Source organism: Epinephelus moara, chromosome 18, assembly GCF_006386435.1.
Source record: "Epinephelus moara isolate mb chromosome 18, YSFRI_EMoa_1.0, whole genome shotgun sequence".
NCBI lineage: Eukaryota > Metazoa > Chordata > Actinopteri > Perciformes > Serranidae > Epinephelus > Epinephelus moara.
In genome coordinates, this window is record NC_065523.1 from 8,470,940 (window position 1) to 8,482,965 (window position 12,026).

Consider the following 12,026-nt stretch of genomic DNA (forward strand, 5'->3'; position numbering starts at 1 on the left):
GTTTAATCACCTTCAACAATGGAATGACATGAGGTGTACCTATTTGCTTGATTTTCAGCAGTGTTCTGTTTATAAAGTGCAAAGTCTGATGAGCTTTCAGAAAAGTCCAAGTTTCTGAGTTGTAAGTAAGACTTGGATGGTGACATGAACACATCAGTGTTGCTACATAAATTTTAGATTTGCAGAAGTATTTGCCAGATGATACACCCTCCAAAGTTAAAAGCAACCCATCCATTCGTTGTCACAGCATTTCACCTAAATTGAAGAACATGAGGCAAAAAAGTCAGAGCATCACTAAAGTCATTAGGACACATCGTGCGGGGACCACGAATGTCAGTACAAATCTGGTGTCAATCCATCATGCTGGATTGACACGGACAAAGTGCCAATGCAAATATGGCTCAATATGGCTGAATGCAAATATTGTATGAAGGTGGAAACTTGTTCGCTGACAGCTGTGACTCAACATTAGCTTAACTATGTCAACTAAAATGTAAGGCATGACCCATCAGTTAGGCTATATGTTAAATGTTTGCCAATGTTTGCTAATGAGAGTGCCAGCCAACTACAGTACGGAAGCTTTTTGTATGCTAGACAAATATTTGATGGCTGGTACTCTCTGTGAGAGTTTGACTTGATACTTGTTTACTTTTGTGTGGCATTAACCGCACTGTTGAAACCTGTGCATACACTTTTAATTATTGAATGTTACAAATGTCAAATATATAAATAAAACAATGAATGAATGCCCAAATAAACCAACTTATTTTATGAAAACCACTTTCTCTGAACATACTGTAAATACAGGTCAATGAGAACAGCTGTGCTGTGTAATTTTCCCACTTACATTTTAAATAAGTTATCAAGGAGAAAGTTAGAGGCAACACAGGGTTGGCATCTTAAAGGATAAGGCTGATGTTATGTAATATTTTTCTTACTGTGAACAATTCCATGGAAAGACAATAATCAACAATTAATTAGTCCATCACTCAGTACTTTTTTTTAACCAATCATATTAGCTTTCTTTAGGGAATAGCATAGTTGGATGAACAACATGGGCATAAATTATTATCTGAATGACATAGTCCTTACCTTGTTCTAGAGTTTCAAAACACAGTTGTTATGTGTTATCTTTAATGAAGCATATTGAGGTGCCACTGAGGTTACTTCTTAAAAGTTAGCATTTTAGCATGAGATATCATCTGCTAATTGTTTAGTTTAGTTTTGCATTTGACCTCAAAACTGATCTACAGCCATACCAACCACATAAAAATATTAGTGGCTGAAGTACTTGAAAGCCATAGATATCTTATCAGAAAATAACTTTGGTAGAGGGTAAAGTCAGCTATTACAATATTACCTGAAAAAATTGTCTTTTCTGTCTTAGTGAGGTTCTTGGCATTAGGATGTTCCCCTACATGGGCGGAAATGGTATAAAACAACACAAAACATAGACATTAGAATTCTATTTTCAAAACAGATTTATCTCTACATTTCTTGTGGTAAATTTGTAACAACTTAAAAATCAAATAATCCCTATCATAGGGAGTGTAAAAATAAGGCAGAACAAACATTCAACAACATAAAACTATAACATCAGTTCACATATTTGATCTTTTCCACCATCAGGACACCTTATTCAGCCATTTAAGAGGCTTGTTTAGATGAGCTGCGCCTTGCTTTGCAGTAAAAGAGGACAGGATCAGGCAGCAGGGGCAAAGAGCTGCAGTCAAGTTGGACAGTTTCCAGCTTCTCTTAATGGGGAGTGGAACAGCAGCTCTGCAGCTCTTCTCTGCTCTCTGCTATGCTCACATTTTAGAGCATGTAATTTATATCATCCTCATGGTTTCACCCAGCTTTCTGTCCGACTACTACTTGCTTTAAATAGCTGTAAAATGCTGCCTACTACCCGACTACCCACTACTACTACCTGACCATTAGTTATTTTGACCCAGTTTCAGTGTTATTTGTACCATGGGTTGTTTAGCCATACCAAGATGTGTTAATGTTATATTTACATTGCTGCTGGCATTTAAATCAAACCAAAAGAGGTATTAACTTTTACCCAGTGTGATGTTGCATTTTAACCATATATTGAGTCAGAATTACATGGCCCAGTATTTTTTAGTGTGTAGCTGAGGCGTTAAACCTTTTCCTTTTGCGCACATTTCTTGATAGTTTCTGTCAGTTGTCTGTCTTCTTGTTTGTTTACTTTTCTTTACAAAGCTTTTTGCAGCTCCTTTACCTCATGACTATTTTTTCACAAAGCTTCCTAGTACAATGATTTGCTCCTAGTGATGTAATTCTAAGAAAAAGAGTTTCTTAAGCAGAGAAAATGGTGAAACTGGTGGAAACACAAAGAGGTTGGAGAAATATTCTGCTAATGCTGGATGACAGTGAGTAAATGAAATGCTACAGATGAGATCGTACAGAGATAATATGCACGGTTGATGTCATTAGGGATATACGCACACATTTCCCACCTAATGCTATAAATAAATGATCAAAATATTAAAATATTAAGAAAACTGTAAAAATGCAACAGTGTAGCAGTGATGACTTAGGTCTGTTTCAGCCTTCCATCAGCAGAGTGATCACACTAATAACGAGATCACTTTCACAGTCAGCAGTCCATCTCATGTCCACACATTGTAGGCTCACAAATGCGTGTGTCTGTGACAACCAATCACATGTGTTTACATACCTAGCAACAGATTCAACCACACCCCCTCACTATGATATAAGTTTCTGTCCTTCCTTGCTCAGAGTTGCTCTGAGAACTTTCCTAAATCACTAATTCTCTGGAAATATTCTCTGAATGTTTGTGAATATGGCCCCTGATGTTGTCTAACAATTCAATAGAAATGTATCCTGAAAAGTGCCATGCAAAGTGTCACAAATCACTGGTAAAACAAAGGTGACTTTTATTTGGACACTTCCAATTAATTAATTTTAATTGATGGCTAAACTATTGATAAAATGAATGAGAGTCTGAGAGTCATGAATTAAAGCCTGAGAGCTGAGGCTATCACCTTATTAGTATGGTAACAGCATACTGACAGTTCATCTAAGCCTTACAATGTCCAGTTATGCATGCTATTTGTGTTTACATACTGTATAAACTATTTAGAGATGAATGCTAACGTACTGTGCAACAATAGTAATACATTTATTAAAATACATTTATTAAAATGCCAAGTGTTACATGCTATTTATTGTGGCCAAATGAAGCTTCATGAACCTTTTTATTTATTTTCTGAGCCCACTAGATGGCAGTCTCTGTTCAACAAAGGGTTGAAAGCACACAAATTGCCATTACTTGAGCCTTTTTCTTTATACAAAGCATGCCATCTAGTGGGGTCAACAAATACAAATTAGTGGTTCATAAAGCTTCATTTGGACATCACTACATGCTATGTACTGAATAAAAATGAATAAGGAATGAATACATTTATGCAGCTTTTTATTTGGAAGCATTAAGATACATTTGGTTGAGTTGAGCTTTGTTTTATTTCTTGAGGCAGCAGACAGAAGGTTTGTTGGCAGTTAAGTTGTTCCAAACCCAAACTATCAATCAAATGTGATTTTCCCTCACAAATCCATCATTTTTGACTGATTGCAGGTTAAATGAAAGCTGAAAATGAGCGTGAAGTGGCAGAACTGCAGCCCGATAAAGAGGACAGACACTCTTCATCATGTTTCTGAGCCAGCAGGCAGGAAGGTGATAGGTTGAAATTTGGCTCCACCCCTGGGTCAGACAGACGTGCAATTGGTCTCAAGCGGTCTCCTCGATGACCTTTGTGATGACTGTGGTTGTTGTGGAGGAGGAAGATTGAATGCCGCCTGATGACCTGAGGGAGAAAGAGAAGTCACAGGAAGTTAGAGAAATATGGCTTTTATGTTTGGTATTAGTAATAAATGAAACCATTGTTACTTGGACTGATTAATATTTCAGTTTAGTGTAAAATTCCACATTTAAAATGTAATTATCATTCATATTAGAGAGGGAAATCAGTTCTAACTGGCCAGTTACTCTCAGTAAGTGTTTACATCCACCTGTTTTTATGCACATCTTCAATTTACAAATTAAAAAACCCACTGAAAATTACAAGTAAAAGCATTTTATCAACCCACATTGATATTTTAAAAGTTGAAACATTGTGAAATTTATCTCAGCTAATATTTTGGATCTCCTAACCCTAATTACATCAGGTGAAATAATTTTAATTAAAATAAGATTTGTCTTTATGGCATATTTACCTACACTGGATACAGGGATGATTGTCCTGCCTTGTAGTTTACAAAGCATGTTGGTTGTAGAAGGTGGATTGGGCCTTAAATTATCTACTATCTAAATAGTTTTTAATGTGCATATAGATGTGATTTTTTTTACCAATTGGTATATAGTTTTATATTCTAACCTTTTTTAGCTGTGTATTTACACATTAAGTCAGCCATTCTCATTTTTACTGTGAGTTGTCCCTCTGCTGAAAGTCAGTGTCGAGGCTCTTAAAAAATTCTCTGTCCAACTTTGAGGTCGAACTGGTTTTGGTTGAACTTCAAGCAAAAATGTTTGACATTAGATTTAATCTCTGATCTTTTCTTACCCGCCTGCCTCCCCATCCAGCAGCCTCCTGTACTCAGCGATCTCCATCTCCAGTCTGGTCTTGATGTCCAGCAGCATCTGGTACTCCTGTCCCTGTCTCTCTAGGTCGGCCCTCAGCTGCACCAGCTGTTCCTCCATAGAGCTCACTTGCATCTGGTATCCGTTGAGCTGCATGGCGTAGCGGTTCTGGATGTCGGCCAGTGTGGCTTCAAGAGCTGCTTTCTACAGGGACACAGATGAGTTAGAGGATAGAAACTGGACCACTGGACAACCAGATATAAGCAATAACACATGATGAGGTGTCCAGATAAACAAAAGCAATGAACAATGTGTAGGTTATTGAGTCTTTTTTGTCTCTGTGTGGAGACGAGGGATTCTTTATTGTCTCTATGTGGACACCTCACAGCGTTTATCATCTCTTTGTGGACACCTGAGAGTCTTTTTTGTCAGTAGATGGACACCTGGTATTTTTGTATTGTCTCTACGTGGACACCTGGGAGTCTTTATCATCTCTGTGTGGACACCTGGGAGTCTTTATTTTCTCTATGTAGACACCTGTGAATCTTAATCGACTCTAAATGGACACTCGGGAGTATCTATGTGGATACCAGGCAATCTTTTTTGTCTCCAGGTGGTGACCTGTGATTCTTTATTGTCCCTACATGAACACCTGGGAGTTTTTATCTTTTCAACTTGGACGCCTGAGAGTCTATATTTTCTCTACAAGGACACCTGGGAGTCTTGATTGTCTCTACGCAGACAACTGAGAATCTTTATCATATCTGCATGGACACCTGGGAGTCTGTATTGTCTCTATGAGGACACCTGGGGGTCTTTATCATTTCAGCTTGGATACCTGAGAGTCTTTATTGTCTCTGCGTGGAGACCTGGGATTCTTTACTGTCTCTATGTGGACACCTTGCAGTCTTTATTGTCTCTATGTGGACACCTGGAAGTCTTTATCTCATCTATAAGAACACCTGGGAGTCTTTATTGTCTCTAGATGGACACCTAGGATTCTTTACTGTCTCTATGTGGACACCGGAGAGCTTTATCGACTCTACATGGACACCCATGAGTCTGTATGTGGACACCTGAGAGTCTTTATTGTCTCCACGAGGACACCTGGGATTCTTTTTGTCTCTACGTGGACAACTGGGAATCTCTATTGTCTCTACAAGGACACCTGGGAGGTTTTTTTGTCTCCAGATGGTGACCCAGGATTCTTTTTTTCCTCTACAAGGACACCTGGGAGTCTTGATGATCCCTACGAGCACACCATGGAATCCTTATTGTCTCTATGTGGACACCTTGGAGTCTTTATCGTTTCTACGTGGACACCTAAGAGTCTGTTATTGTAAAATAAATAATAGAAAATTTAAAAATCAGATTTCATCGAGGGTCACTACATGCTCACAAAGACAGAATTAGTAATTGGAGAATCCTAAAGGAAGACACAGCCTAAGACTGCCCAATCATATGTTCATTGTCACAGTCTTGTGTTAATACACAAATTAAAGGCACTGACAGGATTACATCTCATTGGAATTGTAGCTCGCATTTCATGTGACAAATAAATGAATTGTTAGCTCTATACTCTCACCATGCTGAGCTGTGACTGGAGCTCGATTTCCAGAGCCTGAAGCTGACTCTTAACCTCCTTCACCTCTGAGGTCGACGATTTAATTGTCATCTCTGTGGTTGCCACCTCCTTGCTGAGCTCCTCTGACTGAGAGGAGGAGAGAAGTCATAAAAATACACAGAACATAACATATTTGTTGATGCTCGTCTTGAAGGCAGTTTTCATCCCCACCTTGGCAAGGAACCAGGCCTCCAGCTGTTTGTTGGTCTTGGCAGCAACAGCCTCGTAGTGTTCTCTCATGTCTTCTAAGACCTTGCTGAGGTCTTGTTGAGGAGCGGCATCCACCTCCACGTTCACCTGACCGCTCATCTGACTTCTCATGGCCATCAAGTCCTGCAGGAGGAGGTAATATCAATATCTTTAATGATAAACAATTTGATGGTTGAACTTAATCTCTTAAAGTTATGTATTTTCTGCAGTTCATTTCTAATTTTTGCATCCAAAATGTTCAGGTTATTGTTTGTATGTTTTAAAGGATTAGTACCTCTTCGTGGTTCTTCTTCATAGACGCCAGCTCGTCCTTCAGGGATTCAATCTGCATCTCCAGATCGTTCTTGGCCACGCCCATCTCTCCCAGCAGCATCTTCAGCCCAGCGATATCGGCCTCAACCGACTGACGCATTGACAGCTCATTCTCATACCTGCAGAGTTTATTATGGGGTCAAATTAGGGTCAAAAAGAAAAAGATAAAAACTCAAGACTGTGAATGTGTTGAAAACAAATGTAGTTGTTTAAATGAAATTTGTACTCGTTATAACAATGCCATGGTTAGTTATGGAATTATGATGAGTAGATACAATAAGAATGCTAAAGTAATTTAATTACACAAAGAATTTAATGGTATAACATTGATGAGCATGCAAAAACAAAACAGGATGAAGAGAAAAGGTTGACAGATGCTATAAAGGGATCAACCTGAGACACTCAAGTTACAAGTATGAATTAATGCCTGGCTTTATAATTTTCATTTGGACATTCTCAAAATGTTTCTTGAACTTTTAATCTTCAATACAAAGTCACAAACTTTTGACAGTAAATCCACCTGCTGGGCCTCCACAGCAGCCAGCAGGGTGAGTGATGCTGATGATGATGATGATAATACACTGCAGAAAGCCCTGCTGTCATGTGGAGACCCAGTATCTGTTAACTCTAACTCTATTTGTCATTGTTTGACTTTGTATTGATTTTGTGTAATTGATAAATGTTTTTTTAAGGTTTCAAATCCTGGTAAAAAAAAAAAAAAAAAAAAAAAAGAAAAAAAAAAGGTAAATAAAGAGTTACTGACTTGACTNAAAAAAAAAAAAAAAAAGGTAAATAAAGAGTTACTGACTTGATTCTGAAGTCATCCATAGCCAGCTTGGCGTTGTCGATGCTCAGTATGACCGTACCTTTTTCGAGAAGGGCATCCTGAATCTGAAAACACACAAACACACACAAAGCATAGCTGAGACATTATATCAGTATGTCAGGAAAATAATGGATACATAGATCGCATTAGTCCTATTTCTACTAATGCACACATCGCATGATGAAAGGTGAGTAAAAGTCAAAGTACCATTGAAAAGGTGACAAAATGTAGAATAATAATAATGCATATAGTGAATTACATTTACTCTAAATTATTTTATTCAAGTGTCCGAAGTCTGAGTGATTGCAGACCCCGCCCATGAACTAGTGAGCTAGTTGATGTTCATCAAAAGGCCTGAAAATACATGTTTCTGATGTGGGTTTTTTTTTTAAATAACCAAAAATATGTCCCACTTTTGCTCTCTAACTTTGATGTTAAATTACAAAATAACTCCAAATAAAGGCAGGTGTCATTTACAAATGTCAAATTGTACAAAAAAGGTGCAATTGTGCTTCTCTGTCCAAACATAGAAATACAGATTATGAATAGAAAATTAAAACATTGTATGAAGACAATAATATGTATGGATTAAACCAAATATATCTGCAAAAAAGCTTTTTTTTTTTCCTTTTGAGTCTCAGCCACCAATCAGATTGTACGACATCGTGTCACACCCACATGACTCCAGCCAATCACAGCGGATAGTATCATGACACAAAATGAACCTTATTTGGGGGGGAGATGAAAAAAGAAAACTGATCTTTCAGCAGTAAAATCTTAACTACCAAACTACATGGCAGCTTCACCTGGACCACTTACACACGGGTGTGGTCGACATCATTGGAGCCAGACATCAGTCACATCCATATGACTCCACCCAGTCACAGCAGGAGGATTAACAAGGCTTAACTTGTGATTTCTTTCAGTATTTTTTTTAAGTTTACTCCCTGACAGTTCAAATGAATGTTTTTGAGAGTTCAAGGTGACGTCTCATTTTATCAAAAACAAATATATCAGACAAAAAAGCAAAAATCACCTTTTCCATAGTTTTCGATAAAGTTATGTTTTTCTTTTCTTTTGTCACACTGCTGTTTTCGATTCACAATGACATAAAACACAAAAGCACCAAATTATTTTGGTGTGTTTCATCCACTAAACAACTTCAACAGCTAATGAATAATTAAAGTGTTACTTACTCATTTCCTGTTGTTTAACTGCTTGGATCAGAATAGATGAACAAAAACAGCCCCATCAAGACAAATTTTAGGGGGAAAAAATTAAATCAGGGCTGCTTGCATACCTGGTTGCAAACATCCAGTATGTCTGTGTGCAGCAGCTTGAGATTTTGACGTGTGGCAGCCTCACCTGGATCACTTACACAAAGGTGCGGTCGACCTATTTTTATTCAGTGACATCCATGCCATCACTGGGGGCTCTGATTCACTTCTCACCCCCTCAAATTACAGAACTTTATCTGTTATTGTTGTGCTACTTTTCTTTGTTTAATGTTTTCCTTTATGTAAGCCAATTTTTTTCCTTCGTTCCTCAGTTCACGAACAAATGACTTTTTGACCTCAGCTTTTTTTCCCTCTGTATTGTATTTATTTTGTGGTAAGCACTTTGTCATCAGATGTCTGTAATATATGTTTTTTGCATTTCTTTTCCTTCCTTGCATTTGTTTTTTTTTTTTGAAAAAGACCGCCAGCAGATGGAGAGTTCCTTGGACCACTGCTAAAACTCTGGTCCATGCTGCCCCCTTTCCTCACCTTGCCCTGCAGTTCTGCGATGGTGACGAAGTAGGGACTGTAGTCTCTGGTGCTGGGGCCGACCTTGTTCTCCACAAACTGCCTGATCTTCAGCTCCAGCTCGGCGTTTGCCTTCTCAAGCGCGGCCACCTTGGCCAGGTAGGCAGCCAGGCGGTCGTTAAGGTTCTGCATGGTGAACTTCTCGTTGCCGATGAGGCTGTCGTCTGCACCACCCCCCATGCCTGCACCACCACCTCCAAAACCTCCACCTAAGCTAAAACCTCCTCCACCTCCTCCACCTCCTGCCATGAAAGCACCACCACCAAAACCTCTGCCGTAGCCATAGCCACCGCCACTGCCCCCAGCAGAGTAGCCCCTGCCTGCCTGGGAGACCTTAACACCACCACCTATTGCTCCTCCTGCCATGCTGTATGAGCTATAGCCTGACTTGTAGCCTAAGCCGCTGCTCATACTGCTGCCACCGCCAATCATGAACGTTGACATGATAATGGAGTAATAAAAGAGGAGGTGTGTGTCGGCCTGTCTTCTCCAGTGGAGGGATAGGAGAGAAGAGAAGTGAGCAGAGATGGGCGAGTTTGCTTCTTTTAAAGGTGCTCAGGTGGGCTGTGCTGCAGGTGAGGGGCGGGGTCGACAGTCCACACCCCCCAGAGCTGGAACATAACCCAGTACATTAAGTATTGCACTTGGGTATGACTTTGAGGTACTTGTACTTTTGGTATTTTCACATTAATTTTTATGCCATTTTTTGCTACTTTATACTTCAGAGGGAAATATTGAACTTACAGTTCAGAAGGATTCTTTCGATCACGTACAAGACTGAAGGACTGTGTTCTAACAGCTGCATCACAAAACTGGTTCTGTCATGTTTTTACTGCAACTCAGAAATATTGCAAAAATTAGATCTATTTCTGACAAAGTCATCCACTCCTTCATTACCTTCCAGTTAGACGACTGTAATGCACTTTTTTTTCCAAGTATATGAACTAACTCCAACTTTAACTCTGCTGCCAAACACCAAACAGTTCACTCTCATTACTCCAGTTCAGCATCATTCAATACAGATGCTCCCAGCTCAGCAGCAACATTAAAATGATGAACAAATCAATGCATCAATAATTACAATCCAATAATATAATATACATTAGTTTCAAATAAACCATTCTGCATAATAAGAAATTTTACTTTTGGTACTTTAAGTGAATGTGAATATCTTCACTTGGCACTAGTCTAGACTTAATGGTTTTGACCTGGCACTAGTCTGATGACTTGTTTCCTTGACCTGGTACTTGTCTCAGGACTTATTCTCTTGACAAGGCACAGGTCTTCGGACTTGTTGGTCGCCCACCAATCGGAAGATCAGTGGTTCAATCCCCAGCTCCTACAGTCTGCATGTCGAAGTATCCTTGAGCAAGATACTGAACCCCAAATTGCTTCCGATGATGCTTCCATCGGTGTGTGAGTGTGTTAAAAACTGAGTAGCACCAGTGTATGAATGTGTGTGTGAATGGGTGACTGTGACTCGTAGTGTAAAAAGCACGGTTCTATTTAGGCAGCCAACGCCCATTGTCGCTCCCAATCCAAGCCGACGCCCTACAATGGCTGGGTTGAAATCAGGCTGATATTGTGTGGTCTGTCAGTTGTTGTTGTTTATGCTTTAACTACACAAAGCTGAGACACTTGTATATACTTAAATATGTTGCTTGCAAAACCTAAAAAAGTTGTAATACGGCAGTGTTCAAATGGTCTACTCTGTTACAAGTAAAACCTCATGCATCCACAATTAAAGTAATACAAGTAAAAATAGTCACTATGTAGAATGGCCCATTTCAGCAAAATATACCATATTACTAACTATAAATATAATTATATTACTGCATTATAATTTTTGATGCATTAAAGTGTTCGTCACTTTAAAGTTGCAGCTAGTATAGGTGGAGCTTATTTAAATACTTCATATACATGCTGGGTAACTTAATATATGATAACACATCATTATCTATTTGTATCAACTAATTAATTAGAGTTTGTATTCATTATCTGAACCTGCAACTAAAGCTTTCAAACAAAGGTAGCAGAATAAAAAGTATAAAGTAGCATAAAATTGAAATACTCAGGGCCAGGTAACTCTAGACTTAGGTACAGTACTTCAGTGAATGCACTTTGTTACTTTCCACCTCTATCAGTACTTTAACTTCAGAATATAAGTACTTCATCCACGCCTCCCCTCTCAGCTGTGTGATATAACCCTTGGTATCCATGAACAGTAGATGCTTTTAGTGCTGGCGTTGCAGGTTTTTTTTTCTGTCAGCACAAAGAGCTCACAGTGATGGCAGCAGCAACAGCTGAAACGCCTCCTGGCACTGAGCTCTCACCTGTCTGACAGCAACCTTCCTCACACATACTGTATGCTGTGGGAAAACGCCGTTGGCTGACAGTTTGTTATATCGTCATGGTAACCTGCGGATCAGCATGGCTCTCCTGTGTCAAAAAGAAGCCAGCTTGTCTCAGTTGTGGTATGTTTTTGTGTTTCTGGTGTGAACTTGAGGATTTGTTTTTTTTTATGTAAAATTAACTACAGTTGGAACTGTTAGTGTCAGAAAAATACAGTGGGGTAAAAAGAACAATATTTCCCTCTAATATATATTGGAATAGAAATATAAAAAT

The 12,026-nt window shown here is 38.9% G+C and overlaps 1 protein-coding gene across 1 annotated transcript; it reads right to left on the reverse strand.

Annotated features, from left to right (window-relative positions):
• Positions 1-3,486: 3,486 nt before the first annotated feature.
• LOC126404810 (keratin, type I cytoskeletal 13-like) lies at positions 3,487-9,915 on the reverse strand. Its single transcript, XM_050068136.1, has 7 exons — positions 9,363-9,915; positions 7,579-7,661; positions 6,733-6,889; positions 6,420-6,581; positions 6,210-6,335; positions 4,608-4,828; positions 3,487-3,851 (listed from the first exon to the last, which is right to left on the reverse strand). The coding sequence occupies exons 1-7, from the start codon at positions 9,843-9,845 to the stop codon at positions 3,776-3,778; spliced, it is 1,308 nt and encodes a 435-aa protein (XP_049924093.1). The 5' UTR covers positions 9,846-9,915; the 3' UTR covers positions 3,487-3,775.
• Positions 9,916-12,026: the final 2,111 nt, after the last annotated feature.

Excerpts from the sequence above, each read along its gene's own strand:
- LOC126404810 (XM_050068136.1), bottom strand. The coding sequence starts at position 9,845 with ATGTCAACGTTCATGATTGGCGGTGGCAGCAGTATGAGCAGCGGCTTA. Across the intron at positions 6,582-6,732 it reads TGAAGAAGAACCACGAAGAG|GACTTGATGGCCATGAGAAG; the intron begins GTACTAATCCTT and ends CTCCTCCTGCAG. Across the intron at positions 6,336-6,419 it reads AGGCCTGGTTCCTTGCCAAG|TCAGAGGAGCTCAGCAAGGA; the intron begins GTGGGGATGAAA and ends TCCTCCTCTCAG.